The sequence below is a fragment of the Dasypus novemcinctus genome, chromosome 10, assembly GCF_030445035.2.
Source record: "Dasypus novemcinctus isolate mDasNov1 chromosome 10, mDasNov1.1.hap2, whole genome shotgun sequence".
Lineage (NCBI taxonomy): Eukaryota > Metazoa > Chordata > Mammalia > Cingulata > Dasypodidae > Dasypus > Dasypus novemcinctus.
The window spans coordinates 4,194,898-4,209,769 of NC_080682.1; the positions used below are offsets into that span (position 1 = coordinate 4,194,898).

At 58.1% G+C, this 14,872-nt stretch overlaps 1 protein-coding gene across 3 annotated transcripts in view; it reads left to right on the top strand.

Annotated features, from left to right (window-relative positions):
- SHANK2 (SH3 and multiple ankyrin repeat domains 2) overlaps nt 1-14,872 on the top strand; it is a 619,022-nt gene that overhangs the window by 347,697 nt on the left and 256,453 nt on the right. For all 3 annotated transcript variants that reach the window (XM_071217914.1, XM_058304998.2, XM_071217913.1), the window contains one exon: nt 8,447-8,560. In XM_071217914.1, coding sequence (XP_071074015.1) covers nt 8,447-8,560 — 114 coding nt within the window. The remainder of the gene's footprint in view (nt 1-8,446; nt 8,561-14,872) is intronic.

The window sequence follows — 14,872 nt, forward strand, 5'->3', positions numbered from 1 at the left end:
AGCAAGCCTCGAGGGCCTGGTGGGCGGGGCCCGGCGGACCCCCAGGAGGGAGGCCCTGCCAGCCGGCGGCCGGCGCCTTGGAACCTTGGGGGCCGGCCGTGGGGACACGTGCTCCTTCCCCGCAGCCGCGAGGAGTGGGTGAGAAGAGGGTGTGCCGGAGGACAGGGCTGTGCAGCTCGAAGACCAGGGACCAGGTGGGCAGAGGAGGCGGAGCGTGGACTCCAGGGGGGCCCCAGACGTGCCGCCTGGGTGGCAGAAGGTCAAGGGCAGGAGGAGGCCGAGGGCCAGTCCCACACCCGAGCATGCGAACGCGGGGTGAGGGAGTACTTATGGGTACCCCAACCAGCGGCGGGGGAGGGCAGCCAGGGTCCAGGAGGCAGGTCAAGGCCACCAAGCAGAGGGGCCGTGCAGGATGCCCGGGCGGACGGCGGGAGAGAACCTACATCTCACGCCTCACCCGCGCCCCAGCAGCTCTTGGGGTTTTAGCGTTCCCCCCCCAGCCCCCTGAGGTTCAGTAGAATGGTCCAGAAGGAAGGTGGTGTGACACCTCCTCGGCCCGGACCTTCTTGGCCTCAGACCTCCAACCAGCATGACCGGAGACGCTGCGCCAGGCCGGATCCCGGTGCCCCAGCCGCCCGCGCCGTGGGGGCGGGGGCCCATGCCGAGCCGTGTCTGTCTCCCACCAAGAGCAGAAGTGACGGAGCTCGCTCAGTTCAAAACCTCACACCTCGCAGGCCCGACGGCGAAGGACTGCTGTTCCGTGAGGAGAAGGGAGCGGGCCGTGCGGGCCATTTGCACGCAGTTGGCTTCTCGCCCCGTTACCCCATCAGCCGGGGGCCTCCTTCCCTTCCTGCCAAGCCGCCGGCGCCTCATCTCATTAGCGCCGCCGAGCATCCCCGCCGCCCGCCCGGCGGATCCTGGAGACGAGCAGGTGGTGCTTCCCCTCTGCCCACAGAGCTTCTGCAGGAGTCCTGCCCCCCTGGCTTGAAGGGATCCAGCGCCGAGAGCGAGTGGTCCGGCTGCCGGGTGGGCAGGAGCTGCGGGCCTGGGAGGGCCCCCAGACAAACCAGAGGCGCTCCCGCCAGGAGAAGTGGGAGCCTGGGGACAGCTTCCCCGGGCCGTGAGCAGCCCCGGCCCCCACGGTCCTGCGCCCCCCAGCTCGGTCGTGGTTTTCATTTTATCTTCTCTGCTCAGCCCCACGGGGCAGGCGCTGATGTACCCGGCAGCCAGCCAGGCGTGTGCGCCTGGACGGCGCGCCCCCACATCCTGAGTCTCGAGACGAGATGACTCTCCCTCCCGTTGAACTCAAGGGTCCTCGGTCCCTTCCTGTCTCGGGCGCTCCCCCACCCCCCAGCTCCTGCAGTTATTCATGGAGGGCCAGGTGCTGACCTCTGGGGCCAAGACTCCCGCCAGCTGTGTAACTAGGGGCTCACTTTCTCAGTCTGTGCTCCCTGAAATACCTGCCTCGGAGCCATGTGGGGAGATTTCCAGCCCACCCCCCACCCCCAGATCTGCGGAATCAGCGTAGTTAAGTTTCTGGGTGATTTTGCAACTTTCTGTTTTCTGCAGATTGTGGGCCCCATGTACGCTAAGACCGTGTGTCAATTGTATCTGTTTCCGTAGCATCTGGTACAGTGTTTGGAAGGGAGGAGGTGATGAAGGAATGAGTAGAGGGATGAGTGGAAGGATGGATATATGGATGGATGGGTGGGTGGATGGGTGGATAGATGGGTGGATGAGTGGAGGGATGGATGGATGGATGGATGGATGGATGGATGGATGGATGGATGGGAAACCAATTAAATCCATGGATAAATTAATAACAATGTGCTTTCTAAACTGTAGAGTGAAATTTTGTCCCACGCTCTTTCACACCTCCATGCCTCCATTCTGCTCTTCCTCTGCTCGCACTGGCACCTGTCCCCGTATCTGGCCCCCATCTGCTCCTCGTTCAGGTCTCAGCTGGCCTGTCCCTTCTCTCTGAGCCCCCTCTTACCCCACCACCACCATGTTCCCTCCACCCTTTGGCCCCTGGCTGCCCGTGCCCCTAAGGCAGAGCAAATCACAGAGGACCATGGTTATTTTCTGGGGTTCACGTATTTCGTAGCCATGCTGAGCCCCTTTGGGCACCAGGCCACGTGTGGGGCTGAGGAGGCCGCAGTCGTTTCCTGCTTGCCGGGCACCCCCACTCTGGTAGACAAGAAAAGACCAAAATGCTGCATCGTGCAGTTGGGGAGGCAGGGCCCAGAGGCGCTCTGAAGGCGTGGACGAACCCCCCAAACGAGGGGACTTTTGTGCAGTGTTAGAAAGTGCAAGAGAACTGGGCCACTGAAAGGGTTGGAATGCATGGGCCTGAGGGACTGAGGGCGAGCAGGGCGGGCAGAGGCCCCGTGCCGCCTGCCAAGCGCATGAGGCTGGGAAGGTGGGGGGAGCCTGCTGCAGAGGCCAGTGCAGCCGGTCCTTGAGGGCGGGCTTCCCTGGGCACCCTCTTGGATGGGCAGTGTAATCGTCAGCCAAAGGGGTGCTGATGCCAAGGACCAGAACTCTGTTGGCTTTTATAAAGGGAATTTATGTGGGGCAGAAGCTTAGTTCCCAGGCCCTGAAGAGTCCAACTGAAGGTACCATAAGAGGTACTTGCTCACCCGCAGTCTGTCGCCACGTGTTGCTGCAACATGGCGGGCGACATCTGCGAGGGCTCGGCCCTCCTCTTTCCCCTTCAGGCCCTGTGGCTTCTTCCGGTCTCAGTGTGGGCTGGCATGAGGCTCGCTCTTCCCGGGGCTCGTTCCTCTCCGGGCTCAGCTGCCGTGGTCCCTCCACAAGGTCCGCTGTAGACCGTCAGGCCCGCTTCTGGGCTGCAGGAGCCCAGCTGCTGAACTGTCTCTCTTCCTCTGCGTTCTTCTCTGTGTTCTCCTTCTCCATAGATTCCGCTTGAGAATCTGTTTTATCCCCACCAGGGCGGTGGGGACTAACCCTGCGGGCCCTAATGACGTGGTCAAATAAAAGCCCTAGTCTTGATTTAATAAGGTAAAAGGGAAACCTCTGAATCTGCTGCCCCCAGAGTATTGGGCCAGTTTACAAGCATGCTCCAATGTCTATTTTTGGAATTCATAAACAATATCAAACTGCTACAGGCAGCCGTTTCCGGACTCCCAGCAGTGGGCGGGCCTGTTGTGGTGCTCGGTGTGCACCCGGACAGCTGTGGAGACTGGCCAAGGGTGGTACGTTGGAGACAGGGCGGCCAGGGTGGGGCTGCCCCCTCATCCAGGTGATCGCGCAGGGAGGGTGACCCACAGGACGTGGCGCGAGAAGCAAGGCGCTGCATTTGGAGGCCCTTAGGAGCTAGCCCTGTCTGGCCACAGCGGTGGGCCTGTGCAAGGTAGTGGAGAGGGCTGAGCTCCAGCCTGGGCCCCCGGAGCGTGGAGGGGTGGCAAGGGCCGGTAGCCCAGATGACGTACTGGGTGTGGGGGACGTTTTGTGGGCCGACAAGTTGACGCCCAGAGAAGGCCATGGACAGGGCTGTGACCTTGGCAGAGAGGGCTGGGCCCCCCTGAGTGCTTGGCGGTTAGAGTCCGTGGAAGCCACAGGAATAAACGAGTTTGCCCAGGAAGGACTGGCTGGGGCGAGCAAAAGGAGCGCAGGTGTTGGAGAGGCTGGGGGGAGGTGGGCCCCTCGCAGGCGGCCCCGCGTGCCCCGCCCCCGTGGCTGCGCCATCTTGGTGTCTCCAGCAGGGCCTGAGCTGGTTCCTGGTCAGGTTAAACTGGAGATGCGCATGTGCGGGAAAGCCCAGGCTGGCTTGGATCCGAAGCCGCCCCAGGATTTGCACCAAAGAGATGATTCCGTGGGGAATGGGCAGGGAAAGAGGGACCCAAAGGTGTATCCAGTTCATCACTCACCTGCGCTCAGGTAGGTCCTTCCTCAAAGGCCTGGCGGGTGTCCTGCACCCAGGCAGGTGGGGGCGGGAGGAAGGGGCCACTGCCTGGCAGAAGGGGTGAGGAGTCCCGCCGCCTGGTGCTGAGACGGCCACCACCCACGCCCCGGGCTTGGCCCGCTCACCTGGCGCAGGTCGTTCCCGTGGCTTTCCGGGTTACAGGAGATGGCTGCATGTCCTGGGAAAGAGCAGCCCAGGCCGGGGCCCAGGAGAGGGAATGCAGGCCCTTTATATGTACATCAGCCATTGCCTCGGGGGCGCATCGGGCTTGTACAAAGTGAGGGGATCCACCATTCATTCTCAGTGATGCGCAAAGCCTTTTCCAAACTGAAATAGATGTAGCGGCAGGGATGGTCCTTACTTCTACCAGGGACCCCGGGCCGTGCTGGCTGTGCCCTTCCCAGTAGTGACGCAGGGGGCAGTGCTTTCCCCACGCTCTCTAGCCGGCCGTTCAAAGGGCCGCCTCTTCCCACAACGCCTCGAGGCTCCCGGGGCCCCCCTGCTCCCGCCAGCTTCCCCGTGCCCCTCCAGGTCGGTGGGGCGGCAGCGCGTTAGGGCTGTTTGGGAACCTTCACGCCTCCCCTCCAAGCCCGGGGCTCCCGGGGCAGAGCCCTTCAGAGGCACCGAGTGGCAGCATGACAGGACGCCAGAATTCAGCCAGGCCAAGCCCTGCGTGGGCAAGCCTGGACGTCTGCCCCATGGCCTGGCACGGAGCCGTGCGCAGCGCAGGCGGAAGGGCCGTGGTTTAGACGGAGCCGTTCCAAATGGCACCCCACCGTCCTGCCCCCACTGCCCCCCCTTCCACCCCCACAGCGAGGGCCACCAGCGGCCGGTCGTCCCACCAGAACCCGGCCATGACCCCGGCGTCCTCCCTCGTCTGGCTTCCCGGTCCCCATGTCCTTTCCTCCTCCCGGGATGGAGCTGAAGCCAGTTGGAGGCGAAGAGCCCCCCGGGTTCTGTAAGTCCTTTCGATCTGCCAGCGCTGCCCCGACACATTTTCCTCTCCGCTCTCTCAAGCCAGCTGCAAAGGGCCCTTGGTCTCTGCCCCTGGTCCCACGGTGACCGTACCGCACCCAGAGGTGCGCACTTGGTGACAATGAAACGTGGAGCTGGAACCCCTCAGCCCAGAGAGCCGAGCTGGGAAGGAGGCAAGCGGGCGTGACCGCGCCGGCACCCCAGCCACTGCCTTACGCACAATGGCACCGCGAGCCAAATGTCACCCTTCTGCCACGACGAGTGGCAGGACTAAGGCACAGAGAGACGGAGCAGCTCTCCCCCGTGTCTCCTGGATGGCGTGTGGCAGAGGGCCTGGCCGTGGACGTGCCAGCCTCTTCCTGTGCAATCCTCTTCTCCCCTGGCCCTTTGGAAAACAGGCAAAACGGCTCCTCCCCAGGGACCTGGCCGGGACGGCACCCGTCAGGTAGAGCCCGCTCAGAGCCCAGGTTCTGTTGGGAAAGGTGCAGTTCAGCCTGGCCAGGGCGGTCAAAGAGTCGAAGGGGCCAGCGTGACTTCTGGAGGAAATTGCTTAGAGCAGGTGCAGTTATACGAGTCAGCTGGGACGTGCTTGTCTGCTTCACTTAGGTCATTTCTTCTGCTATGGAGCTCATGTGTTCTCTTTCGTTGGCCTGCGTGAAGTGTGGGTCGAGTCCTTCTTTATCTGGCCTTTGAGATTACGGAGGAGTGAGAGAAAGCTCTTCTCTTTCCTGGATCGCCTTTCAGCAGTTCCAATGCTTTCAGATTAAAAGAGGATCAAAACGGTTAGAGAGTATATTGAACCATGTGGCACAGCCACATTCTGGGGTAGCGAGGGCAGGTGGCGTCTCCAGCCAAGCCCCAAAGACCTGAGAAAGACGCATCCCTGTCCCCGCCTTGCCACTGAGAGCGCTGCTTTTACTTCCAGAAGATTTGCCAAAATGGCACCTGGGTGAGCATTTGGGTCCTTGCCACATCGTTCCACAAGTCTCTGGGCTCACGCTCTTCTTCCATGCTCAGCAGCAGTCACGTTTATACACAGATACACCCGTGAAGGTGAGCGAGCCTTCTGCGCTGGCCCCACCCACAGGAAAAAGCCACTGTACAGCCAACAGTCAGCCAGCAGGCCTGGGCTGTCCACGCCCTGCCCTCACCTGGCTCCTGGGAGCTCACCTGTAAGCCTGCAGAACCCCCTCCCTGATGAGAGCGTCTCTGTTTACCTGAGCTCTTAGGCCATGCAGGTGGCTTGTGCTGATGGTGTGGTTGACTCGGGAGGGGCCAGAGGACTCAGGCCAGCTTCGTGGGCAGTCGGCCACATCAGCGGTCAGCCAGGCCCACGCGTCTTAGCTCCCGGGAGAATCCCTGGACCCCGGGGCTCAGGTGAGCTTTCCGAGTTGGCAATACTCGGTGCACGTTGCTGCACATAGTTTCTGGGAGCAATGAACCCTGTCCGCTGATCTCCACTGGGAGAGGCACTTAGCTCCACTGGCAGAGGACATCGGGAAGCTTGCACCTGGTCTCTCCTCGACTCCACCCCGTGTGCCTTTTCCTGTGGCTGATTTGAACCTGTCTCCTTTTGCTGTAGCAAACTGTAGTTTTACTTAACGACTTTGCTGGGTTCTGTGAGTCCTAGAAATCACTGAAGCTGGAGTGGTCTTCCAGACTGCTGACCACAGCCGTCGTGCAAAGTAACCATCGGTTTGAGGCTTGTAGCGCACCCCCATGCACCGTCACTTAGCCCAGGGAGGCAAGGCCTAAGACCCCGACCGGCAGCCCCCCTCCCCTTGAGCCGAGTCGACTGTGTCTGCACCTCTCCTTGCAAGCTCATCTTAGTGTCCCCAGCAGGGATGGCTGAGGGAAAGTGGGGGATGGAGGTCATTTCCTGTCAGTGTTGTCCAACCTTGAAAACGGGTCCAAAAGTTGACATCAAGATGGATGTCAGGAAGCGGACTTGGCCCAGTGGTTCGGGCGTCCGTCTACCACATGGGAGGTTCGCGGTTCAAACCCCGGGCCTCCTTGACCCGTGTGGAGCCGGTCCATGCGCAGTGCTGATGTGTGCAAGGAGTGCCCTGCCACACAGGGGTGTCCCTGCGTAGAGGAGCCCCACTCACAAAGAGTACACAGGAGAGCTGCCCAGTGTGAAAGAAAGTGCAGCCTGCCCAGGAATGGCGCTGCACACGGAGAGCTGACACACAAGATGGCGCAGCAAAAAGAGACACAGATTCCCATGCCGCTGACAACAACAGAAGCGGACAAAGAAGAACACACAGCAAATAGACACAGAGAACAGACAACTGGGTTGGGAGCGGGGAGAAGGAGAGAGAAATAAAATAAATAAATAAATAAAAATTTTTTAAAAAGATGGATGTCGCTGTGAATGAACTGACCCCCTCCCATGGCGTATTTACTGCGTGGCAGGCACGAGGTGGCGGCACCTTGGGACCCAACCGTGCTCGTCCCCATTCCTTTTTCTGCACAGTACGGCCCCCATAGGACAAGGTCATTGTGCCCGCCACTAAAGGATTTAGAGAAGCAGCCCCTGCTCCTCGCGAGCAAGAGCGTAGCCAGTCGGTTCTTTAGTTGGAGGTCAGCAGGCAGAAGGACCAGAGTGCCAAGGGGCTCCCGTGGGCCCCACGAGGCTTTCAGTCGCACCCTTTCCATTTCAAGGCGAGGTGGCATCAGGACAGCAGCAAGTGGCAGGCAAGGTGGCATCAGGACGTCAGCAGGTGGTGAGGAGAAGTGGCACTGGGATGTCATCAGATGGCAGGCAAGGTGGCATCAGGACATCAGCAGGTGGCAAGGAGAGGTGGCATTGGGATGTCATCAGATGGCAGGCAAGGTGGCATCAGGACGTCAGCAGGTGGCAAGGAGAGGTGGTATTGGGACATCATCAGGTGGCAGGCAAGGTGGCATCAGGATGTCATTAGGTGGTGAGGAGAGGTGGCATTGGGATGTCATCAGATGGCAGGTGAGGTGGTTTCATCAGATGGCAGGTGAGGTGGTTTCATCAGATGGCAGGTGAGGTGGTATCGGGACGTCATCAGACGGCAAGGCAAGGTGGCATCAGGATGTCACCAGATGGCGTTCCTGCAGCCTTTCACCTGCGGCTGTGAATTCTCTTTCCTCCGACTGGTTCTCTCCTCGTCTGGGTCTCCCTCGGTAATAATTGACAGTGGTGACCTCCAGCTACCACACTTGCATCTCCCTGGGGACATGGAGAGGCGGTCCAGTTGGCCATGCGCATGGCCATGCGCATCAGTTGTCACGGCATGCAGTTTAAGGTATAAGGACAGATAGCCTTCCACACTCTGTCCTGCAAGTCTGTGGCCGAGCGGCTCCTCCCTCAGTTCACTCTCTCTGGGGGACCATGCCAGGTATTCCCTGTGTCCACAGCGGAGGCAGGGGTCTTCTTGTCAGAGGGCAAATGGACCAGGCCTGGCCGAGAGCACCCTGGCACCCACACCTGGGCCCGGCTCCCTCCTCCCGCTCGCCATCAGGCCCTCTGTATCCCTGTCCTCTAACACCCTCTTTTTCTCTTGTCTCTAGTTCTGAGCATCGGCGAAGGGGGCTTCTGGGAAGGCAGCTCCCGCGGCCACATAGGATGGTTTCCAGCCGAGTGCGTGGAGGAGGTGCAGTGCAAGCCGAAGGACAGCCAGGCAGGTAAGGCGCGCACCATTTTGCGAGCCCTCTTCGGTCTCGTGGACCTTGCAGCCCTGTGGCCGGTGTCGACTCTTATGCCGTCGTGTGCGGCAAGCGCTATGGAAGAAGGCTGAGTGTGATAACGAGGACTTCTCTAGATGACTGAAAACAGGTGGCTTGATTCAATCCCCCTGGGCTTTGTCCAAGCCAGAAATGCCTTGTGAGACTGTGCGGTGGCTTTTAGTGGAAAGGCAGCTTGATACACGTCCCAAAAAACCTGAATCACATATTCCAGCAATTGGGTAGCCTTTTTTGGGGTTGATTACATGCTTGATCTCTCATAGTGATGTTATAAAACAGGCAGTTTTGCCTTTACAGCACAGACCCTCCCGCCCCCACCCTAAGAACTGTATAATTTAAATGCCTCGACAAAAACCGCTCGAGAGTTCAGCGGGAACAATGGAAGATCCTTCCAGCATCCCTCTTAGAACTCCCAAATATAGCACTTGCCGAAAATTGTTTTAAAATTGATTGCCAAAAGACCGAATTGATTAAAATGTGACGATGAGCCCCCTTCTATAAAAATGTATCGAGAGAAAAATGTATGGGTGTTGGGGAAAAGTGACATGCTAAGTGTCTTACAAGAAGAAATTGGTCCAAATGTGAGCAGTTTCTGGATAATTTCAGACTCGTGGCGCACATGTAAAGAACAGATCCGTGTACTTCGCGGCTGGTGACTTTGTCGCTTCTCCCTAAACAGACCCTGTGGCCTGTGAGGGCTGCTTGGACGTGGCCCTCGCCCTGTCGAGGTCCCTCCCTTACATGCTCACATGGTAGACTACCCATGCCCTGACCTGCCTGGGCTAGCCTGGGCTAGCATGGGCCAGAGAATCTGGTGTTCTGAAAAGGCATGCCCTGGAAAGCGCAGTGGTGTCTCCCTGTCCATTAGGTCTCCTTTGGACCTGGCTGGCTCTGCATAGTCTTCAGGGAAGTACAGTAGTTTTCCTTTTAGGGACATTGACTTCGAGGTGACATCCGCATGTGTTGAGTTTTCCTGCTGCCAAGTCTCTACTCAGCCTCATACGCCAGAAGGGACACATACCACTTGCCATATCGTGGGGGTGTTGAGGTAACGAACGTCCCAAACTTACCCTTGGAAGAGAAGCCTGGAAAGCGCAGTGCCAGCCTGCTCCTCCTCTGCACAAGGCAGCTGGGTGGCTTGATGGTCAGCGAACAGACGGGACATCTTTTCCTACAAGGGGCGACGGGATACCGAGTCCCTGGGACAGGGCGGACCTCCTGGCCCCTCCAGCGTCCATCTCCCCTGGTCTCCACCACCCTTCCCCACAAGCAGGCTGCTCCAGCCCCTCTTACCGGGAAGGGGCAAAGCTGGCATCTGTGAGCTTAGCATCTTTTGAGGGCCATTCTCCTGCCAACCACAGGTCGTCAGCTGTGAGCATGGGAACTGTGCTGGGTCACAGAAGGCTGGGGTTGGGAGAAAGGACCTCCTGGAACTTGGGGTGATGTGGGGTTCACTGGCAGGACCAGCACAAGGGAGACAGGATCCGACTAGGGCTGTTGGGAGGATTCAAGAGCAGTTTGTTTTGGGTTTTCTAAGCCTTGGGCTTTCGTGGTTGTGACTCAGCTCCCTCGTGATTACTGACTACTGTGAGAGGCATGATCTACACACAGTAACACACCCCGATTAAGAAAGTAGTTTGTTGTGTTTTGACAAATGTCTATACCTGTGTCTTCAGTTATGATTAAGATATAAAACATCTTCTTCACTCCAGAAAGTTCTCTTGAGGTGCTTTCCAGCCATCCTTCCTCCTACCACCACTCCGCCATTCTGATTTCTGTCACCACAGATTCGTTTTGCCTGTGACTGCATTTCACACAGCTGGAACCACGTACTACATACTCCTGTAGGATATGGTTTCTTTTGCCCAGCATAGTGTCTGTGATATTCAGCCCCGTTGTCGTGGATACCAATAGTTTGTCATTCTTTATTGCTAGGTTGTATAGCATTATATAGCTATGCCACATTTGTTTATTCAGTCTCCCAGTAATGGACATTTGGACTGTTTCTCAAGTTAATGAAGCTGCCACAGACGTTTTTATAAGTCTTTCTGCGGACATATGTTTTCATTTCTCTTGGGAAAATACCCAGGTATAAAAAGGCTGGGTCATATTGTAGGAGTGTGTTTAGTTTTATAAGGAACTGCCGAACAGTTCTCCAAAGCAGCTGCACCATTTTACACCCCTCCCAGCAGTGTGCACAAGTTCCAGTTGCTCCACTCCCTCGCCAGCATCTCGTAATGTCAGTCTCTTTCTTTTCAGCCTCTAATGGATGTGGTTTTAATTTGCATTTTTCAGGTGATTCTGGATATTCAGTACCTTTGTGTATGCTCATTGGCCATATGCATCGCTTGCTTTGTAAAATACCTGTTTAAGTCTTTTCCTTCTTTTTAATTGGGCTGTCTTTTATTAGTTTGTAGGAGTTCTTTATATATTCTGCTCATTAGTCCTTTAGTAGATATATTTTGCAAATACTTTTCCAGTCTGTGACTTGCCTTTTCATTTTCTGTTTAGAGAGTTTTTTCATTTTTTAAATGAAGTCCAACTGACCAATTCTTTAAAAGGCTTTTTATACCCTCACTCCTTTTGATGTGGAGAATTCTTACAATTAACAGACTTTAAATAGACATAGACTCCAGAAGATTTTATAGGATTTATATTTTAATATTTCTTAGCCTGCAAACTCCCTGTACGGGAACTCAGCCTGGTTTGAGCCTTCCGCCTGTCCTTTCTCTTTTGTGTAGTCCCACAGTTCATTTTGTAGAACGCCCGTCTCACCAGTAGTTCCCGTTCATGTCCGTCACATGAACTAAGCAAGGGGCGCAGGGAATGACCAACTCGGTGGGAAGTGGTTGCCCAGGCTGCGGCCACAGCCTCTCGGGTTTGGCCTTGGTGCCCATGAGTAGGAGCAACTGATTTATTGTCACCCAACTGCAGACGCTCGAGGCCAGGGATAAATCATAGCAAAAGGAAATCGTGGCCCCGTTCACTGGCAGATTCGTCGGTACAGTCGCAGCTCCATGAAGAGCCTAGACGTTCTTCCTTTAGCTTCTAATTTCTTAGGCCTGTGCAGGATTACGGCAATTTGCAGTTTCTAAAGCGTTTTCACCCTTTAGGTCTCTCACCCACCCTTGTGGCGTACAAGCAGGGCAGGACTTGCCGTCCCCGTTTTGCGCGTGGACGCCCCCTTCCCGGCGAGGGCGGGCAGCTCACCCCGGAGCCCTCAGGAAGGCCGTTACAAGGCCGAGACGCGTGCTCTGCTCTGCTCTGCGGCCCACGCCTGCTGCGGGCAGCCTGGCCCGGGGCCACCGCTGGCCGGTGCCCGTGCTCATCAGCACGGAGTGGTGGGGAGGCAGACGTCCACAGCGCCCACCACGCCCCCATCCGCCGACCCGCAGCGTGCATCTTACACTGGGCATTCTGGCTCTCTCTCTCCCTGCATTTCAAAACGGGGCCAGAACAGCCCAGCGTGGCCGCAGAGGATAGGCCAGCTCCGGGTACCGTGCGGCCAGGCCAGGGCAGGGCTGCAGCAGAGGGCAGACCCAAGAGGCGTAACTGCGTTTGACTGGCGCAGGCATTGGTGGGTCCTGTGCCGCCACTGGAACTCCAGTCCAGGGCCCTCGTCGCTGCGGCAGGGAGGGCGTCGCTCATCGCTTGCGCATCAGCACTCATTGGCTGAGAGTGGGACTCTGTGCCAGCCCCCCACCACAAACCAGCCAGGCCCCAGAAGGGCAGGGGTTTCATACGGGCTTTCCTTACCCCCAGCAGAGGGGACGTAGAGCCGATCCTAGGCTCAGCTGGGAGCAAATGCCAGGCCCTCTGCCCTGAGTCAGTTTCACCACTGCCCAGGGGCTGGGGCTTCAGGGGACTCTCCCTGTCACCTAGAACCTTCCAGGCCCAAGGGTCTGCTCCCTTCCACCTCCCAAGAGGGGTCGGGGACTTCTCCAGGCTCTGCTCGTGATCCCAAGGGCCTCCAAAACGCCCTCCACCCCTGCAGGTGCCGCAGCTGAGCACGTGGAGGCCCCTTGCCATCCCCAGGGGAGCACTGGCGAGGCAAGGAGGTGGGGGATCATCAGAGGCCACTTGTGGTGGGGGGAGTAGACAATGAAGGTTGACGGGGTTTTGAGAGCCCAGGGGCCAGTGGCTGGAGAGAAAGACAGGAGGAGGCTTTGGGGGAAGAGACAGGTGAGGGGACGGGGCAGGGCGCGGGGGACTTCAGAGCACGGGGTTTAAGGGCGGGTTGTGCTGAGGTGTGACTTCAGTTTAGCCGGGAGCCTCACGGCTCCTCGGGATGTGGGGGTGGGATGGTCTGTGGGCCCAGGGTGGGAGGGGTCCCAGCACAGCATCCGCAGGGGCCGGACACCTCCTTGCTGGCAGCAGCTGGCCGGACTGCAGCGCTCAAGTCTCCCGTCCCGTCTCTGCCACCCTGGAGGCTCGGGGGCCGGGTGGCAGGCATCCTCTGGCCCGGCAGCCGTGGTCCCAGCTGGCTCTCGGGTACTCGAGCCCAGCCGTCTTAATGCTGTCCGTGAAAATCTGTGGACTGTCCACGTGCTGGCCTCCCAGGAGGGCCATCGGCAGGAGCTCAGGCTGCCAGAACCGGAAGCCGCGTCCAGGCTCCTTGAGCCCTCTGGTAATACTTGCTCAGGCTCAGAAGCCTGTCCTCCTCCCAGGTCACCTGCCGTGGCTCCTCCTGGCCCCCCTGATGGGGGGCTCTCGGCAGCGGGGCTGGGAAGGTCTTGGGCACCGCCTCCAGACCTGCATGTGAAGGGGTCCCAGCTCGCAGCAACGGGGCGGGGCGGGGTCGAGGAGGACCCCTGCTCCGCGGTGGAGGAAACCCTCGCAGTCATGGCCTTGCTGGACCCGATCAGTCTCCCGAGTGGACAGGCGCTGTCCAACTCACGCTCAGATCAGGACACTGGCGTGCAGGGACGTCGCAGGGCTCGCCAGTAGCAAAGTCACCACCAGAGCTGGGGCCAGCCCCCCCCCTCCAGCCGATTGCCACGTGAAGGCCTGGCTGGGTGGGATGGGGTGCACGTCTCCAGCTTGCTCCCTCTGTGGCATCTCTGCTGTGCTCGCCGAGCAGCCTGCCCCCTCTTCCAGACGTTTCCCCCATCCTGCCCCCATCTGGCATCCCTGCCCTGTGGCCCACAGCCTGCAGGCCCTGTGTCCCCTGGGCTGCGCAGGGTGTGAGGTTAACCTCATAGACTTGCTCAGTGGGCTCCAAGGGGTGGGCGTCCAGGACGCAGCTGCACATAGAGCCACTCAGAATTCAGCAGCGAAAGCATGAACTGTAACAAACATACAGAAGAGTTCATGAAACACAAATATGTAGTTTAATGAATGGTTGTAAAACAAATTCCCTCATAACCAGTATCCCTCCCCCCTCCCCCTCAAAGACCCCTGCATGCCCCTTCTGGATTTTTTTTTTAAGATTTTTTTTTTTTTTTAATTTCTCTCCTCTTCCCTATCCCCAGTTGTCTGCTCTCTGTGTCCATTCACTGTGTGTTCTTCTGTGACCACGTCTATCCTTATCAGTGGCACCGGGAATCTGTGTTTCTTTTTGTGGCGTCATCTTGTTGTGTCAGCTCCCCGTGTGTGTGGCGCCATTCCTGGGCAGGCTGCACTGTCTTTCACGCTGGGTGGCTCTCCTTACAGGGTGCACTCCTTGCGCGTGGGGCTCCCCTAAACGGGGGACACCCCTGCGTGGCAGGGCACTCCTTGTGCGCATCAGCGCTGCGCATGGGCCAGCTCCACACGGGTCAAGGAGGCCCGGGGTTTGAACCACGGACCTCCCATGTGGTAGGCGGACGCCCTATCCACTGGGCCAAGTCTGCTCCCCCCCCTTCTGAATTTTCACCCCTTTCTCTCTACTGATAGTCCCCATACTTGTATGCCACTCACTTCCTTATTTTTTTGAAATACTTCTCCTTTCCTATTTTGCATTCCCAAACAATGTGGCTTAGTTTTGCCTGTTTTTGAGCTGTATGTAAATAGAACCAAACAGTATGCATTGTGCCATATCCAGCTTCTTTTCTTAACATTCTTTCCATGTTACCCAGGCCACGTAAATAGATCTGCAGCGCTCGTTTTTAGTATGGTGCCTCGCATACTGACGCCCCGTGGCGAGGTCTCAAGCTGTAGTCCTCCCCGCCCTTGTTTCCTGCCGTAAACCTGTGCATGTCTAGTTCTTGTACCCCAGGAGTGATTTGTGGCCACAGGCGGTGCATATCCTCAGCACTTCTGGGCACTGCAGCC